Source organism: Lissotriton vulgaris, chromosome 3_1, assembly GCF_964263255.1.
Source record: "Lissotriton vulgaris chromosome 3_1, aLisVul1.2, whole genome shotgun sequence".
In the NCBI taxonomy this organism is placed as follows: Eukaryota; Metazoa; Chordata; class Amphibia; order Caudata; family Salamandridae; genus Lissotriton; species Lissotriton vulgaris.
The window spans coordinates 996,909,333-996,933,234 of record NC_141689.1 but is presented as its reverse complement, the minus strand read 5'-3'; the positions used below and the strand labels follow the sequence as shown (position 1 = coordinate 996,933,234).

Sequence of the window (23,902 nt, the reverse complement as noted above, 5' to 3'; positions counted from 1 at the left end):
GAGTTCAACATACGTCTATATATTACAAATACCAGACACTCATATCCAGCAGCGATTCAAAGGAGGAGCTGGAAAAAGTTTAATGTAGAAACTTTTCGGCAACATTTCACCTACTCCTATGCAGAAAAAAAGCACTAACGAACTAACAGATACGCTTCAGAACCATATCGGGAAAGCATTGGAACATTGCTCAGTGCTTCGCCTTAATACCAAACCCAGGCGTACCATCTCAGAAAACTGGTATGGGCAAGAACTAAAGGCAGCAAAAAGAAAATGTTCACTGCACGAACACAAATGGAGATTAATAAAAACCCAGGAGACGAGACTGGCATATAAGAAAGAATTCGCACAATACATCAAAGCCATTAGGAAAGCGAAGAAGGATTACTTCTCTCGCAGAATAACAGAAAATAAAGATTTGTCTAAAGAGCTTTTTAAAATAGTCAAAGAACTATGCAGTCCCACCAGTCTTTCATCAAATTTGGCCCCCACACAAGTCGGCTGTGACAAAATGAACAACATTTTTTGTGAGAAAATAGACATGATCTATTCGTCATTTTCCACCCCCCAATCAGAAGGATCATCATTTCCCAGCCCCAAAGTGGTTGTTCTAGCTTTGGCCCATTCTCGGAAGAGGAAGTGGGCAAAGTTATGCTACAAATCACATCAGGCTCCCCCCTGGACCCCTTGTCCCCACTATGTCTTCTCGCAACTCATCCCAATAATTTTCCCAGCAGTGACCCAATTACTGAACCACTCGCTGAAAACCGCAGAATTCCCAATCAGCTGGAAAAACGCCACAGTTACCCCTCTGCTAAAAAAACCAGGTCTAGACATCAATAACCCAGCCAAATATAGACCTATATCTCAGCTACCCAATTTATCTAAAGTATTAGAAAAATTGGTTAATAGGCAACTGACCAGCTTTCTTGAAACAAACAACTTATTAGATATTTCACAAACGGGTTTTAGGGCCAACAACAGCACGGAAACCACGCTCCTGTCCGTGCTGGATAATATCAGAATGCATGTGGATCAGGGGAAAACAGTTGCCTTGATATTACTGGACCTCTCGGCGGCATTTGATACCGTACCACACAACCTGTTATTAAGAACTTTAGCAGCTAAAGGTATCAGGGACAGAGCACTGGGGTGGCTGCATTCCTTCCTATCGGACAGAACGCAATCAGTGCACATGGGCAATTTTTCATCCCCGCGCCGGAACATCAAATATGGGGTCCCGCAGGGGGCCTCACTAAGCCCAACGTTGTTTAACGTTTTTGTGTCTTCACTGGCAGCAATAGGCAGAAAGTGGGGTGTCGAAATCTGTTCGTACGCAGACGACACCCAACTAAATGTTATCCTGGATGAGGGGAACTACCCCAGGGACAGGCTACTAAATTGCCTCTCAGAATTGTCTGAGTGGATGCACAACCAGTGTCTTAAACTAAATGCAGACAAATCGGAGATATTGCTGTTTGGTGGACATACTCAACTGTGGAACGACAGCTGGTGGCCAGAATCCCTGGGTACTCCACCAACTCCGACACTAACAGCAAGAAACCTAGGAGTAATGCTTGATACCTCTCTATCTATGAAATCCCACGTATCTACTATATGTGGTAAAGGTTTAGCTGTACTAAAGATGCTTAGAAGAGTCTTCCCCTGGATCCCCTTAGAGTGCAGAAAGATCCTGGTCCAGTCTCTGCTGATGAGCAGGCTGGACTATGGAAATTCTCTGTTCATAGGCATTGCAGAATATCTCTTCACTAAACTTCAAATGGTGCAGAACGCAGCAGCCAAGGCAGTTTGCATGAAAAGGAAGTTTGACTCAGCCAAAAGCTGCCTACGTCAGCTCCACTGGCTGCCAATGAAGCCCAGAGCAACTTTCAAATTAATGTGTATAACACACAGAGCACTGCACAACACTGGCCCATGTATTCTTCGAAACAGGATTCAGTTTTATGCTCCAACTAGAAATCTTCGCTCTCAATTCATGGCAAGAGCAAGAACCACTCAAGTGAAGAGAGCCAGGATGGGAGAGCGAGCCTTCTCTCACATAGCTGCAACCAAATGGAACCAACTGCCCGTGGCCTTCAGACTTACGGAATGCCATTTGGCATTCAGGAAGCATCTGAAAACCTTCCTCTTCCCTAAGCCAGACTAATCTAACATGATCATGCCAACCCATCACACACAAATAGTTATTACAGCGCCATGATATCCTAGTTTGGATGATTGTTAGCGCTTTATAAATAAAATAAATAAATAAATAAAAAATAAGTTAAGCTCGACTGGTATTAAGCCAAGTTACAAGAGGGTTAAATACAGGTTAATTTGGGGTTTGCTTGTATTTCACTCTAACCAAGATTGTGGACGCTGCTTAAGTATCAACGATTTAGACAATTTCCTATGTTTATCTATACTCAAACTAAAATTGCATAAATACACCACTCATTCTGAAAGAAACTTCCTTCTTCGTTAAAGTAAAAGTCTAGCTCTTGCTACACCAAGATTGCCAAACCAATGCTTACGTAAATCTGTGACTATAGGTACATTTGAGGACGCCTGCACTATGTAGAAGGGTTTGTTATCCTATGTAAATGTATCTTCTACGTATGACTTGCTCCAAGTCATTCTGTAATACCATCATACCTTATTTCTGAGCCATATCTACAGTAAACCCTACGTCACCTTCAATTCTAAACACCACTTAATAAAAATAAGCCTCATCAACACAAATAAGGAATATAAAGCTAGTCTTGGTACGTGAGGACTCATAGGATATGATGCCATGTGAAAACATGAATCAGAGGTAATTTGGACACCATCATGAGTGACCTGATCTTTCTGGCTTTTCAACTATTCAAAATCAGGGTCACAAGAAGTGGACTTATCTGACTTGCACAGCATTCTCAGTCCAATAATACACATTAGTTAGTTCCTAACAGCTGAATTAGCACAGCTTAGAAATCCTTGACCTAGCCTTACATATCTCCATAGTCCATAGCTCAAAAAGTCCTACTAATGGGCGATCTCAGAATATGGGTCAATAATGCTTATTACTAACCAGCTTTTCTCTTCATTAAACACTGTATGCCCTGGGATTAACTTAAAAATTCAGTGGACTCAACATTTTTCAGGCCAGATTGTGAGCTTGAAGTTGACTTAAATATCAAACCCCCTAAGTCCTATGCAACAATCAGATATAGTTTTATCACTCATTTGTTACTCTTTTAAACATTTTTCATTAACATTTACCACAGAGCTGGACAGATCCCATACCCACTCTAAGCAGACACTACAATGAGATTTGTGAGTGGATCTGCTACTTCCTCAATATCAGAAGACAACAGGTGTGAATTGGCTGAGAGGAATCTTCAATGCAATAGATGAAATGCAGTGTCTGTGAGGTGTTTTTTTATATGGTAGGGTTGTGCAACCTTACGGTATAATACACTTACGAAATATTCTTGGGTCTAGTCAGGCTCATTTGTAAAATCTTTAGCTCAACTCTTGGTAGCTGTAGCTTCAAGTAGTAAGGCTTAAACAAAAGAACTAGTGTAAAACATTTAGAAGCACCAAACAACAAAACAAAGGCTCACTACATAAAAGAAAGGCAACAACAATTTACAACAATAGATTATATTTTATGGATTTTTAGACACCGGGATGAGAAAAATCCACTTCAGGGTCCAGAGATATACATTTTTAAGTAAAAAGTAAATCTCAACTGTTTAGGCCAAAGCAAAAACAAGCATTGGTAACTGTAAACTTTGTAAACTTTTGAAAAGTTTGAAAGAGTTATGTTCAGATACTCCAGCTAGAGCTGGGTGACTGATTCCAACAGGAAGAAGGTCAAGGGGTCAATAAAGGGTATTTGTACAGTTACCTGGTCAACAAAGCAGTCTCAAGTTTAGTGTTACACTTTACATCAAGAACGCCATATACTTCAATGGAATGGTCCTGATGCTTGATGCTGAGGATGCTGAAAGGTCCTCTAAGGTGCTCTGCGGGCACCAGAGAACTTCCTGGGGTTATTCCTTGGTCCACGGGCACCGTTGGCTGACTTTTACCACAGGATTCAGAGCCCCTTGAATTCTTCTTTGAGCCAGTAGAAGTCCAGCTGTGGCTGGGCTATCAATCTTCAGACACAGTGGGTCCAGCATTATACTTAGGTGAGAGCTAGTGTCTGTCTTTGGTGACAAATCCATATTCTGATGACTCTCCTGAGTCCACAGACACAGTTTCAACTTATTAGTCTGGGATTGAGGTCTTCTTGGCTGCAGTTCGGTTATGCTTCAACTGACACACATTCTAAAGTATCATCATCAGGTATATCCCCATAGCAACGCAAGAGCATTTGGGAATAAGATTGAGTCACAATTAATTCAGTTGGACTACCCATCCTCATTCCATTCCATTTTTCAGTCTTTAGCTTATCCTTTTTAGCACTGTGTAGTGGCCTCAGAGCAACATGTTTAGCACATTTCAAAACAAAGCAAGAAAGTAAGGAAGTCAGATTACATTAACAGAGGTTGGTATCTTCATAATTTACACACGGTCACATAGATTTTGTAGGACACACTCAGACATTACTGGCCCAGGGCAACAGAGCTTGCTGACAAGATGGCAACCTGAGCATTTTCCTTGTGATAAACCTCACCCATATGCTTTTGTAAATCTATTTGCAAAATCAACCTATAACAAAATCAGGAGCACATTAGTGGGACAAAGCAGCGCTGTACAGGGAGACAGGGTTTCATTTTCTCTGTGCCACGAGGCAGGGTAATTTTATTATTTTAGTGAGATGCCATGTATGCATCATTGATATAAAAAACAAATGTTAGCAAAGCCAATACGTCGTGGCATTGCTCAAGCTTCACTGCCTTGTCAATGTGAATGTCTTTTAGCCATGTTGTCTAGCAGCACATCTGCTGTTTAGCATTGGCTTTACTAATGTTTATATAAAAACAGTGTTAAAATTCATGCATGCATACTTATATGACATTCTCTCTCATAAAACAACGTATGGGAACCCATTTGTGTGTTCAGTTAAAAGACTGGATGCCATAGAGAGAAAGGACACTCAACATGCACAATGGAAGTTGAAGGTCCTCAGCCACCACTTGGGGATTATACCCTAACAAGCAGGTTGTTCAATAAATAAGTGGAATGGAAAGGTTCTGAAAATGGCAACATAGTGGCTTATAATCTCCATATTACACCACATTTCTCTAAAGATAACTCCTTCCTTTAGCAAAGTCTACCGTGCAATATTTAATGGAAACTCTTGGAACTCCTTATAGGTTCAATTCTCAGAATTCTTCATAATACTTTAAAGACCTGCGTTCTTTTTATTTTTCTGTTTTTGCTTTATATATTTTAATATGATTTTACATGTGTTGGATTTTATGTGAATGTTACTTTTAATGTACTGTTCTGTTTGTGTTTGTATCTAAATTGCCCTCTATGGTTTAGTCTATTTGCATTTTACGATGTTAGGGAGATTTATATGCTGAAATGACTTTAAACATTTATTTCGTACATCTGTAGTATGCTTTATTGGCATATTGTATTTTATTACTGTGACTGGTCGCCAGAAATAATATACTTTATTATGTTGCACTTTTAAAGCAAAGTGAACATGCTCATAAATAAACACATCTAGGGGCTCATTTATGCTGCGCTGCACTGTCTGACAGGAAAAGGGTAGGAATGCGCCGTATGCAAGACAGTATGGTGCATTCCTGCCCCTTCTCCAGTGCTAGTGCCTTTTTGGCTGCCTAGCGCCACTGCAGGCACACTTCCACCATGGTGTATGCGTTGCATGCAGGATTGTTTTTGTGCAGTAAGGCACACTTTCCTGAACAAAGACAATCCTGGGAGGCATATCCCTCTTTCTGTACGTGATGCAGAATGCAGCACACATAGAAAGAGGAAGAAACTAGAAGAAATGGAGATATTTCTCCCTGTTACACATCAACTGCGTAGGTCTAAGATTTTGGCATGTTCCCAGCTTTACAAGTGCTTGTAAATCAGGGAATGTATCAAAAACCATGGGAGTTGCATGGGAACACCCAAGCAACACCCATGGAATGCCTTCGCAATGAAGAGTAACCAAAGCAGCGATTTGTGTAGCGTTGCTTTACTCCAGATTATTGGAGCCACATCGTTTCACACAAAGTGGGTTGCATTGTTTCAAAAATCTGTCTTAAGGTTTGCTTCGCTCTTGCACCAACTTGCGTGGTGCAAGAGCGACACAAACAGCCTCCTAAATAAACCCGATAGTGTTTTACAAAATAAATGTCAGTTTGGCTCTCTGAATGCTTAAGAAGAGCTCAGGTAGTGATCCAACAAATCAAGCTTTGTAATGCGCACAATGCTGGACTCGACTGATTCTTCAATTTTTCACATTCTCTATATCAATGTATCTCGCTATAATTTTAGATTTTATTTACTGCCAACAAATATTTTTGAACAGCTCTCAGATGTTTTTAGGGACTTACAGATAGTAAAAGACATAGTGGTTGGTGATTTAATCTCATCCACTTGTATTCATCTATAGCTGAACCGACATGCATTACATGGAAGTTCAGATTCAGGGCATAGCTGTCATAAGTGCAGTAGTTGCAATGACGTGGGACCAGGGGTTGGTGGGGTTTTCTGCCACCCATTTTGCCTAGGAAGTTTTAAGAACTAAAAAGATTTGTAGTGGAGACTTTTCATGTTGAAACTAAACTATTCAGAACACGTCAGACTGCAAATTTATCAATGTAGCTTGTCTGTGGCATTACACAGATGTTAGGCATTACGCAAATTAGTCTAACTCTAGAACCCCCAATAGAAGCTTAGAGTCATACGTTGCTAGGCCACAGCCTCTTTGCATGAGAGAGCAAGCATTCCATTATGATGAGATATGATCAACCGTGGAAGCCAGTTCTCGACCCTAGTTTACACATTCAGGGCCATATGGCCAAATCACCTTGCTGCATTGCACTGCATGACAAGGAAGGGGCAGGATTGCAGCATATTTAGATTATTATGGTACATTCCTGCCTTTTCCCCTGCGCTGGCACCCTTTTTGGTCTCCTACCGCTAACCCTGGTGCAAGGGTGCCTGTGTTTCATGCAGGACAATCCTGAGAGGCATATTCCTCTTTCTTTGTGTGCCGCAGAATGCAGCAAACAAAAAAAAGGAAGTAACGAGGAGAAATAAGGATATTTCTCCTCGTTACACCTCTCCTGGGAATGCTGTCTTTTTGGTACATTCCCAGGTTTACCAGTTTTGGTAAATCTGGGAATGCATCAAAAACCATAGGATTTGTGTGGGAACACCCACCCAACCCCTAAGGAATGCCTTCCCAGGGCAGGGTAAGGGTTGCTTTACTCCAGATTTATGAAGCCACTCAGGGCCACGAAAAGTGGTCTTGTTTGGCTTCCTGAATCTCATTTAGGACATGCGTCTTTCCTGTACCACCTTACGTGGTGCAATAGTGATGCAACTCTGCTCGTAAGGTGTCCCCTCAATACTCTACGCTTCAGCACGATCAAACCCCCAACTTTAAGTTGTGTTTGTCAGAGTATTACATTTTGTGGAATGCCTCAAAGTGGCACTCTTCAGGTTTATCTTTGTGTTTATTCTTTTAACATACGCCTTTCGTTGGATGTCTTTAGTTCACCTATTACCCTCATTCCATCTAAGTTTAGAAACACAGAGATCATTTCACATTTATCCTTCATCATTTACACTACAAGAGTACTCTTTTACTTACTCCTTAAAGCCTCTGTGAATTGGCCCTGAAAAGTTGAACTCCCTATTAGTAAAAGTGTACCCTTTTCGTTTGCTCTAATTGTATATGAATATTCCCTAAATATTATCATTTTATTACCATTTTATACATTTTGAGAACAAGTTGTTAAGACATGTAAAAGGAAACTAGCAGGAGTACTTAGGTTCTCCAAAATGCATTTGAGAGTAGCCGCAATGCACAAACTGTAATATGGAATCCTGGCAAACATTACAAACTAGGAAGCTGTTCTCTTTGTAACAACATGCTTGTCTTCAGTATGCACAAAATGTACTCATGTTTAATAATTGTTCTATGATTCTGCATGGGTAGAAAAGATGAGTTGTAGGTGGTACTACGCAAAACATCCATTCCGAGAAATAGATCAAAAAGCACACAAATTAATAGCTGGGATGGAAGTCAGTTTGCATTTCAATGCATAATTGGCTATTTAATTATTTAAACTACAAAATTTGAGGTATTATGGCTCTGCCAATGACTCCGAGTTGGAGAGGATATTAAGAGTCTTCGGCGATTGCGCCCTGGATTTAGAGCAGTCACTAACAAACAGTACAAATTACATGATTAACATTTATCCCTTCAGCATGACAAACTGAATCATCAAAACATAAATAGTAGCTAGTTATAAACTGGAATCACGGCAAGTGGATTGTATGATCCACTTATATCTTCTGCCACTGGAGAAATTATTACTCTTTGGTATGTAGAAACAATGATCTATATTTCACTACTCGGTGTACAATTTTCCCTAACCTTAAAATGTCTATTATGTAAGTACCTTAAAATTATTTAACAATATGATATAATGATATCTTTAAATTGCATTTGTATAAGATAACAAAGCATGCAAATGTACTAGAAAATTCATTCAAGGCATTTTAAATTATGAGTTCTGGTTTTGGGCCTACCTCCAGAATTAAAAAGAAAATCATCCTTCCCATGGAGGTTTGTTTCTTTGAATTTCACTAGCAGACATTTATAAGCTTATTACAAAAGTTATAGGAGTAATGTACACTCAATTTGATACAGAAATGTAAGGAATTGCGTATCACCAACAATTTGGAAATTAATTTTTGTTAATGATTAGAACAATAGATCTTTCTGAGATATTATGAATCTGGCACTATGTAGATTTGTTTTGAAATGTTAGTTTCTAGACCTGAGTTCTTTTATTTTTCCCTTTTTTCATGTTTCATTTAATTGATGTATTATTGCTTACAGTTTAATTCTGGCTCCCATTCCCTTTTCCACAGCTTCTGAAAGAACTGTCTAGGCGGCGCAGGAGCATTCGTTTGAGGAGAGAAGTTGAGTTAAAGCCATATATTGCTGCTCACTTTGATGTTCTTCCAACTGAATTCACCCTGGGGGATCAGAAGCTTTATGGACGCTTTGAGAACAAGCAACTCCAAAGTGGGCAAGAATATGTGTTCTTCGTTTTGGCTGTGATGGAAAACTCAGAATCGGTAGGTTTATTTTGTTCTGAGGATTGAGAAAATGTAATTTTTTCCCCATCAATAATATAGCAATAATCTCTTCACCCTGCAGATAGAAGCTGGCTTCATTTTATGTGTGCAAAAGAGAGTGTGATGATTAACAAAAATAGTAATTTTACAACATACTGGCTGACTATATGTTCTTTAAAGAAACCAGTAGCAAACCATCATATTTCATGTCTACAGTGAATGGTGAAATTTCAAGCAATGTGCTAATTGATCATTTTGACCAATCAAATTTAACACTGACACTTTCAACCTGCATAATTATTCATTGTTTTGCACATCTGTTAATATATATATATATATATATATAAATTACTAATGTAGGGGTTACTTATGAGAGGCATGTGCCATCGGAGCATCTCTTTTTTTGACGACCCAGAGGTGCATGCCTCGCAATTCATGTTTCGGTGTAACTGGTGGACATCCTGTCACACCTCATTTTGAATTTGTGTAATTGGCAATTTTTAAAGCGGACCTAGAATGGGTTGTCATGAAAGGGCACACTCCCAAAAAGCACTATTTTTAAATTGCTATTTATTCGGAATTTGGATAATGCATCACTGATGACGTATTATTACCTTTTTATCAGTATTAAACATGATACAGATATTATTATCCATCAGTTGAACATTTGTAGACATTTGAAGAATTTGGGAAATGTAGTGTCATCTTAGAAAAGGCAGTTATTTTATTTAAGAAATATGAGACTTTGTATATGGGTTCGAGAAGTTGCAAATGTTTTTTCTCTGCAACTTTGAAAAAAGTTAGTAAAACAATCTTGGTGAACTCCCTCAAAAACTTTATCAAATAAACATCAAGACTGAAAATAGATTTGTGTGAGGATAGGTCTGGAGTCTGGAAAAAAACACATGCTTTGAACGAGAATTCTCTCTACTGCGGTGGCAAATGTTCTAGCAAAACACTTTTATATTCAGAAAACTTCTCCCACACGTGAAGCAGCAGGATGTTAGTCAACTCAGCAAGCTTAACTTATCTTCGCAAAGTGTATAAACTTTCCCAGATTTGAGGGCAAAATTTAAACATCACCTACCAATAGTTTTGTATAGTGCAAACCAATCTCTGACAGGTGATTTGGCCTTTGCATCGACATGTGTAAAATGGTGATATATAAAGAAAGGATGATGGGGCATATTAGCAAGAACCTCGTTAAAATTATCGCAGTTTTTCGGGCAGGAAGCCCAGGTTAGATGTCCTGCATATCTAACCTGGGCTTCTATTGGAATTCTATAACGCATATTAGCAAGCCCTTTTTTGCCGTTTCCTGCCGCTAAAACGGCGATAATTTTAACGAGGTTCTTGCTAGAGATGATCTATGATAAGATCACCAGTACGAACATTTCTACGAGCTGCCCCATGTTGCCACCACAGAATCATGGGGCCCCCAATTCCATCTCGCTTACTGAGTTTCCTGCAGTGACCCTGGGTGAGGTAGAGGCTCTCATTGGTCAAATCAAGAGTGGATCCCCTTTAGACCTTATTCTTGCAAGAGTTGTGCCATCTTTGGGCAAGTAACTCAGCCCCATGATCCAATCCCTGGTCAATCTCTCTCTCTCTGAATGCCAGGTACCACAGGAGTGAAAGATGGCCCAGGTGAGACCCATCCAAAAGAACTCTAGCATCCCCTGTACCGAATTATCCAAACTCCGTCCCATATCTCTCCTTCCGACCCTGAGCAAGCTGACGGAAAAGCACGTCAATACCCATCTGTCGTGCTTTATTAAACGAACCGGAGGTCTGGATCACTCACAGTCCGGATTCAGGCCCAATTATAGCACCGAATCAGCCCTCCTCTCAGTGACTGATGACATCTGAATGTCCCAGGATAAAGGGAATTCTATGATTCTGGTGCTATTGGACCTGTCTGCAGCGTTCAATATGATATCCCATGACATTCTGCTAAGCCGTTTGGAGGAGGTGGGGCTCGGGGGTTCGGCGCTGTCCTGTATGAGGAGTTTTCTATCGGGAGTGTCAGTATGGGCTTATTCCGATCCGCACCCGTAGAGCTTACCAAGGGGGTGCCACAGGGCTCATGTCTGAGCCCTACACTTTTTAACATCTATGTGGCCCCCCTGGCCAGCCTCATGAGATCGTACAGATTCATTCCAGGGTCGTACACTGATGACACTCAGCTTCTCTTCCCTTTTAAGTCATTAACCGTGGCGGTTAAACAGTCCTTTTCTGAGGGCATAAGGGCTGTATCACAATGGATGGCCTCAAATTTCCTGCAGTGTAACGTAGGGAAAACAGAGGTTATGCTCTTTGGGGAATCCACACTGTTGTGGACACCGGACTGGTGGCCACCAGATCTGGGTCCTGTTCCCAGCCCTAAGCAGGTGGTGAAAAACCTGGGTGTTCGTTTGGACCAAAATCTTTCTTTAAGAGAACATGTAAATCAAACAGCTGGGTCCTGTTTTCACGTAATTGGACTTCTCCGAAGAGTGTTTCCTTTACTACCGGACCCTACTAGGAAAACCCTTGTCCAGGCCCTGGTGCTCAGTCACCTGGATTATTGCAATGGGTTACTGATTTCGGCTAACAACAGCTTACTCAGCAGGCTCCAGGTGGTGCAAAATACTGCCGCAAGGCTCGTTCTGAATGCTCCTCCAAGATCTCCATCACGCCCCTTGCTGGAAAAGCTTCATTGGCTGCCGATCCGTCAACGGATCAAATTTAAAACATGCTGTGTTGTTCATAAGGGTATACATGGTCTGGGCCCTATATATCTGGCAGAGAAGTTTGTCCCCTACAATCCAGTACGCGCCCTCCGCTCCAGGAATCAATCCCTTCTTCAAATCCCCCCATCAGAAGGGCAAGACGGGGTGGAAAGGCCCTTTCCTACCTAGGCCCTTGCCTTTGGAACAAACTCCCCACTCCCATCAGGTTTTGCACGTATCATCTTGCTTTTAGGAAACTGTTAAAAACTTTTTTGTTTCAAACGCAGCACCTTCTCTAGAGTTCTTGTTCATCCACTCACTATCTGTCATTTTCTGAGCGCAGAGATACTCCTCCGGGAGTCGATTCTAGCATTATACAAACCAACAAATAAATAAATATTATGCCCCGATGTTCGATAGTGAATAGGGATAATAAAGGTAAGACAACTGTACATTGAAAACAGTAGTGTTAATAATAGTGTATAAAATATAGTCCCACTTCTCGGGTTGACGGAACTCACATGTGACAATAAAACACAAGTTACAAATTTAAATGCTACGTTGACGTAGAGCCCCCTTAAACATAAGTTAAGAGGAAATTAAAATAGGCAAAGTTTAGTTTAACCAGATACATAGATACATTTATTTATTTATTTATTCGCGAATTTCTATGTTTCTCACTGTGACTCCAAGTGGAGACCCTTGGCGCTAAGAAATACAGCTGACGGATGAGAAATTGGGAGGTTGTAAACCACTATTAAAAGGTCAGGGGCCTCATTTATGAGAAATGATACATCACTGCGTGAAAGCAGCGATGCTTCACTTCTCAGTGCGCACTCCTTGCGACATACCTGATGCGTCATATTTACTGTATGACGCATCATGTCACAAGGAGTTACAGATACGTCAGTATTTCTGACGTATCTGTATGGCGCAAAAGTGAAGCATTGCTGCAGTGTGTCACAAAAGTGACGCAACTCTAGCAATGCGCCCTTTCACATGGGCAAGCCCCATGTGTAAGGGCCTGCGCCAGTCTTACACCTGCTGTGAGGCAGGTGCAAGATTTTGACGCAACGGCGACCTAGAAGTGAAGCAATGGAATCTCATAGATTTTACTGTGTCACTTATACAAGGCTTTTTGCGGGGTAACGCCCTCCCTGCATACATTATACCTGATGCAGGTATAATGTAGCACTGGGGTTTACAAAGTGACGCATCTTAGATGCGTCACTTTGTAAATAGTGCGCAACAGGAGGCATGTTTTACGCCGCCGATGCGTCACAAAACGTGATGCATCGGAAGCACAAAACTGACGCAAGACCTCATAAATGAGGCCCCCGGTTTTTAACGCTTTGCTAAAATGCAGCAGCGATGGTAGAGAATGGCTTTCAACAGGAATAGAACTCTCAGAACCTGAAATGAGGAGCTGCGCAACTTCTTGTATGCGTATATATATCATGACGTTTTACTTTGCGACGTCACTCACCCATGGCTGCAAATGTAGGTGAGACCACCTGGAAGCTGAAACAAGAGAGAGTTAGACATTCTTTATTTCTTCCTCAAAGGCTCTTGTATACCACTTTAATCAGCAAGTGACATACATCTGTACCACTGCTAAGGAAGGAAAGCGATGGAAAAGAAGAACATCATTGGTCATGTGGAGGAAACGTGGCACTTTCTACATCAATTACACACCATGTTTTAATGGAAATCTATCGCTAGTGCTATAGCTACTAATGATCACTCATAGGTCTTGGTATGTTTATTGGCCTTCTAAAAATTGTATTTAAATTAATTTTCACAATGTGAATCATGCTGACGTCTATCTGTGACCCAAAGACTTCGACCCTTTCCTACAGTATGCACATTTTAATTTCACCTATTCTCTTGTGTGTGTTCAATGCGCAGTATTTATTGTTAGGTCCCTGGAAGGTGACTTTCATCATTTATTTCGAGTGTTTTTCTCAGAGACTCGAAGGTAATCTGTCTCTGAACATTTTAATAAACGGCTTTCAGCAGTAAATGTAGGGTAGGGCTCACCTTCTATCACCTCTTCTGTGAAAATCATAGGTCTTTCTTTGTGAGAGTATTGAACCGTGAACTTCACAGCAGTATGTTTCAGGATGCACAGAAGAAAGCGATGTGCAGTTATTTTGTGAGGACTCATACTGAAAACATTTAAATTCTGATTTTTTTTAATTGAATGCACACATATATATGTATGTGTGTATATTATTATACATTGATAGATAGATAGATAGATAGATAGATAGATAGATAGATAGATAGATAGATAGATAGATAGATAGATAGATAGATAGATGGATGGATATAGATAGATAGATAGATAGATAGATAGATAGATAGATAGATAGATAGATAGATAGATAGATAGATAGATAGATAGATAGATAGATAGATAGATAGATAGATAGATAGATAGATAGACAGACAAGGGTGTACTAATCAATTATTCATTAATTGCAATATCTGAAAACATCGAGATGAAAAGAGTAAGCTCTCGTCTTTGCTTTAGTCACTAACCTTTCTTTCCTGTCTGTCTCAGCTCATTAAAGTTTATAGTACAGGTTTGTATAAGGCTTGCAATTACAGCTGCAGGTTTAGCACTGTCACCATGGGCACATTTTTTTTCCTTGTCCCTACCCATTCCATTCTAGAAATGGATCAGGGGGCAATGGTTGTCAGTGAGTCCTGGAAACCCCCGAGATTCACGGCTTCCTTATTCCATTGTTTATAAAGAGTTGAAATAAGTAAATGTAAAAAAAGCTTTATTCAGAAATGTTACTCGGTGATTTTTGTGAGAGATGCATTCTGTTAGTGCTTAAAGTAGTACAGATTGTGGCGAAATTCCTCAAAAAACCTTACTCATGTCCCACAAATGGGAATAACACTACCACTGCCAATCAAAGGTAATGGAGCAACGGTGAAGAAATGTGCAAAAGTGACAAAGAAAAGAAAAGAGAAGGACATTTGTGAGAAGTAGCAGGCTTGATGCCTCAGTGACAAAACGATTGCCACTAACATCTATGTATCGCGAGTTAAAAAATCCAACAAAGTTAACTCATCTTTCTACTCTTCTGATGTAGATTCAATGACTATTTTTAAATTGATTAACAGTGACAGCAATAACTTGCGCACTTAGAGATTACAGATGAGTGGTAGTAAATTATGTGTAAAAATGAGATATCATTACCAAAGTTATAAAAAAGAAACAAGGCAAGGGTCTACCTTTCAGAATGTGGGAATGTTGAAGGAAAGAAAGAACCATCTCTTATTACTTCCAAAAATCAAGTCATCTGATATAAAAGGCATCAATAATTTACATCAATGTCTATTTTAGACAAATAGAAAACCTCTAGATGCATGCATCTACATTAAGAGTCACACCAACAATTGCATTAACCTCTTAAGAGTTCAGCTCAGATATCTTAAGGACAAGTCCAAAGAAGCAAGAGGATTCGGAAATTCTGGAACCAGATAACTTTTCCTCCTGGAAGTTACGAAATGCCAAAAATAAAAATATATTCAAGGCTTTTCCTCCTTGCCTCTAACTCTAAATCATGGATTTCAATTACATGTAGCCATTGTTATGCCTAATATGCCTTTGCAACCAGTTTCTTAGGGGTTCAGAAAGAAGGAAGAGTAACAGAAAGCAAACAGTACCTATGAAGCACCATCTATGTTTTTTGTTTACCCCTCTTTGTCAAGGCCTTTTATTCCACCAGACATTTTGCCGATGGGCTGGAACCCATGGATGCTGATTTTGCAGCCCAGAGCTGCTGCTAGTGCCTCTGTCACTTTCACTATTTACTTGCATAATGCACAGGGTGGCTTGACGAGAGAAAGAAAGAGGGGGAGGGACGGGGAAGGTAGGAAATAAAACTGAGAAGGTGAAACCGAGATTGGAGAATGGAAATAGAGATTGAATGACCATTTTTAGGTCTCGGCCTGCGTAGGCTGCGCTTGCGCAGTCTCGCTGGGTGAGAAATTATGTCTTAGAGTAGGGAGGTAAACGAGCCAGCTCTTCTCCATTGGCTGGCTTCCTAAACGGTGGCCAGCCATTGGAGAAGAGCTCTCTCTGTCCCTTTAAGCCCCGTCCATTTCGGATTGAGGGGCGTGTTTTTTGCTGTTTTCTTTCCGTGACGTCATCTGTCACTCAACAAAAAACACACCCCCAAGTTTGAAAAGGACGGGGCTTATCCTCAGCTGCTGCCACCATTTTGCTTGTTTTTTTTCGCCACGTCTTTTTTCATTCCTTCCTACTATTTTTTGTTGCTAGAAATGTTTAGTGGCCTTTTTACCAATATATAACTTTGGATTAAATAATGACTGTTTCATGCCTTAGTAGCATTTAACTAGATTGTTTAGTGATTTATTTGGATGTCAATGTATAGAGAGGTTTTCAGCTTTGGCACCATGGCTCCGTGGTTGAGTTCCATGGCGTGGCTAACCCTAACCATAAAAAACCCACAGATAATATCTTTCTTTATTCCAAGTTCTCTGACCCTGCACTTGATGTAGTATCTCTTTGACTTCATTGTGCCAGGCGTTAACGGTTTACAACTTTCACACAGCCATAAATTTGTGGAAAAACAAACTCCCAGAGGCCGCCGTCCGAGCTCCTGCCTGCTCCTACTTGGTGTTCTGAGTCAGACCAATTCACGCTGGAATAGGGGGGGAGTCCGGCTACAGGGTTTAGTTTTGTTTTTACCTCAACTCTAAACATTACACATGACGTGATCCCAGCAGCCAATTGGAATGCAGCAATAAAGACAACAAAAGCAGCGATTGGCCCAGAAAACAGCTGCGCATGCCCTCGCCTGGCGCTCCTTCACTCCACAGTTTATTGAATGAGAATAGGAGGGGGAGGGGTGGCTATTCCCTCTATAACACCGTATACAGACTCGGCGCGTGGCTAATTCGAAGTCTTGCGGACTAGGAATTGGGCGCGCGGCGTTGTAAAGTGTTGCCGCGGCAGCTGGGGTAAAAAACACTGATGCTGCTCCTGCCTGTGAACCGAGTGAATATTCAGCTAAAGTACCAGCAAAGAGCAAGGCAAGAGACGCCCGGGCAGAAACCGAAAAGACAATTCGCCAACAGAAAGTTAACTGAAAGGCGACCTCGGACCTGAAAGCATCATTCGTTGCTGGAGTTTAACTTTCTTTCTCCTGAAATACCGCAAAAAGGGGGGAGATCGCTGCCTGGTAGGGCTTCCTTCCTGTATTCCATCTTATCCGCTGCTCATTACTTGAATGCCCATCACTCCTATTGTACAAGGCCCTCCTCTCCCCATAGTTGTGTGAAGATGCCCATCCTTATAATGTAGGTTATATTCAGGACAAGTAACTTGAAATATTCGCCTGAACTCTGCTCCATTACAGCCACTGCATCTACCAGCAACACTGCTCTGTAATGAAATTGTACCGAACCTACTGTTTTGGCTGCGAGGGGAAGTGATGTTTAGATTTCCTATATTCTTTTGGCTTTGTAATTAAGGAGGCCTCTGAAGCTGGTGTTTGCTTTATTATTTCATGCGAGCATAGATACGCCACTCTTAGAATCTTAACTTTTAATGAGCATAGTTGCCTTTTTTTTATTTACTATGTTGAAACAGAGTCTACTTCGTTAAAAGGTTCCCTATAAACTTGCTTCTGTGGCAGGGCACCTCGGGGAGCGGATGCTTTCACTTTAGCTTCAGAGTTTCGCCCTCTCACCCAGCTCCTGCTTCCGTGCCCGTCAACCTCCGGCACAGCGCTGCGGGGGGCTGGAGGTGGCGTCAAGGCGCATCCACTACCACATCCACCACCACATCCATATCCACCACCACCACCACATCCACCACCACATCCACCACCACCACATCCACCACCACATCCACCACCACATCCACCACCACATCCACCAACACCACCACATCCACCACCACCACCACATCCACCACCACCACATCCACCACCACCACCACACCCACCACCACATCTACCACCACATCCACCACCACATCCACCACCACATCCACCACCACATCCACCACATCCACCACCACATCCATGTGTGTGGCTCTGTGTGTGTGGCTCTGTGTGTGTGTGTGGCTCTGTGTGTGTGGCTCTGTCTGTGTGTGGCTCTGTCTGTGTGTGCGTGTGGCTGTGTGTGTGTGTGTGTGGTTCTGTGTGTGTGTGTGGCTGTGTGTGTGTGTGGCTCTGTGTGTGTTTGTGGCTCTCTGTGTGTGTGTGTATGGCTCTGTGGGTGTGTGTTGGGCTCTGTCTGTGTGTGTGTGTGTGTGTGGCTCTGTCTGTGTGTGTGGCTCTGTCTGTGTGTGTGTGTGGCTCTGTCTGTGTGTGTGGCTCTGTCTGTGTGTGTGGCTCTGTCTGTGTGTGTGTTGGGCTCTGTGTGTGTGGCTCTGTGTGGGAAGCTTTTCTGTAGGTGGGTCTGTGTGAGGGTGGCTCTGTGTGTGTGTAGGTGGGTCTGTGTAAGGGTGGCTCTGTGTGTGTGTAGATGGCTCTGTGGGTGGCTCTGTGTGTGTGTGGGTTGCTCTATGTGAATGACTGTGTGGGTGGCTCTGTGTGGATGGCTCTGTATGTGTGTGTGGGTGGTTTTGTGTGTGGGGCTCTGTGTGTGTGTGTATGGCTCTGTGTGTGTATGTGGGGCTCTGTATGTGTGTGTGTATGGCTCTGTGTGTGTGTGGGGGGCCATGTGTGTGTTGGGCTGTGTGTGTGTGTTGAGCTCTGTGGGTGTGTGTGTTGGGCTCTGTCTGTGTGTGTGTTGGGCTCTGTGGGTGTGTGTTGGGCTCTGTGGGTGTGTGTTGGGCTCTGTGGGTCTGTGTTGGGCTCTGTCTGTGTGTTTGTGTGTGGCTCTCTATGTGTGTGTTTGTGTGGCGCTGTCTGTGTGTGTGGCTCTGTCGGTGTGTGTGTTGGGCTCTGTGTGTGTGTTGGGCTCTGTGTGTGTGGCTCTGTGTGGTAGCTTTTTTTGTAGGTGGGTCTGTGTGAGGGTGGCTCTGTGTGTGTGTAGGTGGGTCTGTGTGAGGGTGGCTCTGTGTGTAGATGGCTCTGTGTGTGTGTGGGTGGCTCTATGTGAATGACTCTGTGTGGGTGGCTCTGTATGTGTGGGTGGCTTTGTGTGTGTGTCTCTGTGTGTGGGTGCAAATGCAATAGGTCTCGCATTTGCGAGAGATTAAGCTATTGGCATTGTAAATGACAATGCCATTTATTTATATGTTTTAAAAACAAAAACATCAATAAAAAGAATGTCATGAGCAATGTCAATAGCTTTAACTTTAACAATGCCGAAACCATTGCATTGTAAATGCTTGGTGCTAAGGCTGTCCATCCCTGCTGTTTGACCTTTCACCTCAGCTACATGACACTTTTCTCATGAACCACACCTTTGAAGAGCCCTCACATTCGTTTACCACACTTATATGTGATATGATTTACTGAACAGGCATGCATTTCCACTAATATGCTGTGGAAGTCTTTCACTGATCATTGACACTGGCTCCTCGCCGTTCATAGACAACCCGCTCGTCTTTGAATAGGTGTAACCAAACCCGAAACTGAGGTTTTATTTCCAAAAATAAAAGCATATCACTAATGAATGTGCATTGCCAGTTACAGTTAAAGGAAGTAAATGACATCTTAACAGGAATGTCATTGCAGCAGAGAGCTCGTCAACAGCATGCATATATAAGTTAGACAGCTGTAGTTGGTCCATCTGAATTTGAATCAAAGCTTTTCACTCTGTTGAGCAGAGCCCAGAAGTCAAGTTTTGTTGTTGTTTTGCTCTGTGCTTGATTGCATCAGAATATTGAACCTGCAGCAATGTATCCTTTAATGTTCTTCAAACCACTTACCAATCAAGTTATGCTAGAATTTGCGCCATCTGCGTCATTCAGCCTCATTCTGGGCGCTTGTTACATACTGAATAAGGCGTGTTGCGGACTCTTTGGCTACTACAGGAGCATATTTGACTGATGACCCCATTACTGGCCCAAATGAATAGGCTCTGGCTGTGAAATTACAAACCTCTCCTGTTCAGAGAACACCCTTGCAAACGGCTAGTTCTTGATTCAGACCACAGCCCCATTTTTAGGCCTCGCCTGAGCCAGCGCCTGTGTTGCTCTACAAGACATTTAGTAAGTGGTGTTTTCAAAGTGCTACCACACGCTTTTGCTGGCCTAGAGCTTGCGATACGCGCGCAGCCAACAGCTTTCAGCGCATGATACGCCATCTGGAGTGCGATCACTTTCACTTTTGCACGGCTGTCCACGCACCACTCACGTGTTTTTTTATTTTATTTCCTTCTTGCGATTGTTGTCCAAAATGCATTCTATAATTAGGCATCCCTGGACGCACCCGCCCACTTCCGCCCTGCTCACCATGGCAGCATTTCATATTTTCAGCCCATGGAGTGAGCGGGCTTACCCATCAGACTTTGGGTGTGCATTTAGTCTTGTTATTCAAATTAGGCAGAGCCAGCAACTTCCTCATTTAAGAACGAAATCTCTCCCAGGAGTTCTCTTAATGCAAAACCGCTGTGTTTAGTAGGGGAATGCGGGTTATTGATCTCCTGCGCTGCCTATCCTACATTGAGCAATCAGGCTTGAGAGAAAAAAGTATATTTTCTTTCGCACGCATGCCCCCCACTCCCCCCAACAAAAACTACCTTTCTCTTTTCCTTCCTGCCACACCCCGCATATTCACCACCTGCTCAGATCAGGCGGCAAATATGTGCATTAAATACCAGTATTTCCATGTCCGCACAGTTATTCACCATTCTGAGGGATTTAACTTGTCATAGGAGCAATTCTATAAGTCGATACCGGCCGGTAACCAAGGCACGTCGGTTGAAGTGAATTATCGTGATCAGCTAAGTTAATTAGAAATTAAAAACGTAGGGTTTCATTTCATAACCCATTGTTTTCTGGAGTCTGTTTGTGTGTATACGTGTATGTGCACACAAACAGGCTGTACCCGCATAACAGGTGTTACGTCTTCTTTTGCTTTCTTCTTTTTCAGTGAACTTTCCATTTTTATTGGCCGGGTAGGGCATTGTGTTGTTTCACATGTTTTTGGCTAGTTTTGTTACTTTCTACATTTCCCCTTAATACTTGGAAAAGGAAGAAATGTGACCACGTGGATAGATTACCGACTGCACAACTAGTGATTTTTTCCAGCTGATTTTTAACCTGAGTTTTAATCCTAGCTCTCTCGGAAAACGTTGTGATCTTGGTTACAGCACTGTTGTTACCTTATGTGTCAGTTTTCATATCTGGCAATAATGAGAGCCCAAGAGACATGTTAATGAACTCCGGAATTAAAACATGAATAGAAATACTGCATATTACTGGCTACTCTGTGGGACTTAATAAGTGTTTAGCCATGCAACAGTTCATGTTGTTGCACCAAGGATATTGTGCTGCATAACTAAATACTTATAAGGTTCCAAAAGCGAGACCTATTGTCTAGGCCAATGCTTGTCAAAGCAAGGTTACTGTCTGCCTTAGTTTCTGGACTACCACATCAGATCCATTACGGTCAGACAGCTGGCACATAAGTATGTAGGGTCTGTTTCCGCATGTGGCTCCTATGTATTTGCTCAGATCAGGCGGCAAATATGTGCATTAAATGCCGGTAATTCCATGTCCGCACTGTTATTCACCATTCTGAGGGATTTAACTTGTCATAGGAGCAATTCCATAAGTCGATACCGGCCGGTAACCAAGGCACGTCAGTTGAAGTGAATTATCGTGATCAGCTGAGTTAATTAGAAATTAAAAACGTAGGGTTTCATTTCATAACCCATTGTTTTCAGGAGTCTGTTAGTGTGTATACGTGTATGTGCACACAAACAGGCTGTACCCACATAACAGGTGTTACGTCTTCTTTTGCATTCTTCTTTTTCAGTGAACTTTCCATTTTTATTGGCCGGGTAGGGCATTTTGTTGTTTTACATGTTTTTGGCTAGTTTTGTTACTTTCTACATTTACCCTTAATATTTGGAAAAGGAAGAAATGTGACCACGTGGATATATTACCGACTGCACAACTAGTAATTTTTTCCTAGCTGATTTTTAACCTGAGTTTTAATCCTAGCTCTCTCTGAAAACGTTGTGATCTTGGTTACAGCACTGTTGTTACCTTATGTGTCAGTTTTCATATCTGGCAATAATGAGAGCCCAAGAGACATGTTAATGAACTCCGGAATTAAAACATGAATAGAAATACTGCATATTACTGGCTACTCTGTGGGACCTAATAAGTGTTTAGCCACGCAACAGTTGATGTTGTTGCACCAAGGATATTGTGCTGCATAACTAAATACTTATAAGGTTCCAAAAGCGAGAGCTATTGGCTAGGCCAATGCTTGTCAAAGCAAGATTACTGTCTGCCTTAGTTTCTGGACTACCACATCAGATCCATTACGGTCAGACAGCTGGCATATGAGTATGTAGGGTCTGTTTCCGCATGTGGCTCCTATGTATTTGTGAAGAAAACATCATGCCACTGAGGAAATTAATGTGACATGAGTCAGTTTTAACAATACACCTATAGTCTCACATTCTTTCTCAACAGTACCTTAATAACCTAGTTTAGTATAATCCACCTAAGAATAATGTGCATAGGAAAGGAATGCATAGTAATAAATGATGGGTTATAAGTACTCAGGGATTGAATAACCTTGGATTAACGTCAAAATAAGTGCTTCATATGTATTGCGGTTGATTTGTAGTTTATTTTCAAATTAATTCCTGTGGCAAGTTGACGTTTACTTACAGAAGTTTGATATTTATTTTAGCGTGGGCAATAATAACAAGATATTTTTTATTTCAGGTGATGTATGCCACTAGTCCATACTCTGACCCTGTTGTATCAATGGATCTCGATCCTCAGCCAATCACTGATGAGGAGGAAGGGCTGATCTGGGTAGTTGGGCCCGTTCTTGCAGTGGTGTTCATCATCTGTATTGTCATTGCCATACTCCTTTATAAAAGGTAGGTAGCACAAGCTTAAGGGGCGAACTTGAAATTTTCTGTGTAATACATTTTTAGATGTGGGGTCAGAATATCGTGGACAGAATATTGTCTAAAATAAATATTGTGATTCAAATATCTTTTCACTAGAGTTAATAATTGGATATTTACACTTAATAGAATGTTGTGTTGTTGCAAAAAATATTTAGGACTTGAGATTGGCCTCAAATGACATTCTTCGATAGTCTAATATACAACAAGATATTTAACCTGGGCATGTCTGCTTGAACACATTTTCAGAATACCATTCTGTCGTGATCAGTTGAATGACTGCAGCTTCCAATGTTAAATAGTACACACCAATGTGTATGTTATGTGCTTCCTGATGTAAGGTCCAAAGTCATTCCTCCTCTTGTCCTCCTTCATAAATTGTGTTGTGTCATTCTGTCCTTACTGTTCGCCTATGCTATGAAAATGTATGTTTTTTAAAAGGTTGTAGAAAGCCACAAATATTTCGTTCAGAGACTTTTATTCGTAGGCACACTTGCTGTTAATAATTTGGATTTTTTAACACTAGATAGCAGTAGATTTTCTTTATGATTAAAGACTAACTCATTCGAAGCCATCATATCTCATCATCTGTCTATTTCTTCAACATGTCTGTGGCCTAAACATCTGAAGATGAGTGCAGAGGCCCGAGGGCTCCTGGAAGAGCACATCTCTGTGCAGCAGCAGAGAACAGGCCCGAGGCCCCTTCTTTCTTAATGCAGTGTATTTATAAACACGGCCTGTAGGGTCACAGGCAGACGACATTCTGTTACTTGCAGATGTTAAACCTCCGAAAGACTTCTGTCAGTGCGTTTAGTGCTGTCTAAGCGGATTTAATTGACGAGGAACCAGAGGGCGCATTTTTACTCCCCGTTATCAGG

General features: G+C 41.6%; 1 protein-coding gene across 21 annotated transcripts in view; it reads left to right on the top strand.

Moving 5' to 3' along the window:
• Positions 1–23,902, top strand: part of PTPRD (protein tyrosine phosphatase receptor type D) — a 2,576,377-nt gene that overhangs the window by 2,324,019 nt on the left and 228,456 nt on the right. For all 21 annotated transcript variants that reach the window (XM_086961360.1, XM_086961371.1, XM_086961369.1 and 18 more), the window contains 2 exons: positions 9,064–9,273; positions 22,834–22,994. In XM_086961360.1, the coding sequence (XP_086817486.1) occupies positions 9,064–9,273; positions 22,834–22,994 (371 nt within the window). The remainder of the gene's footprint in view (positions 1–9,063; positions 9,274–22,833; positions 22,995–23,902) is intronic.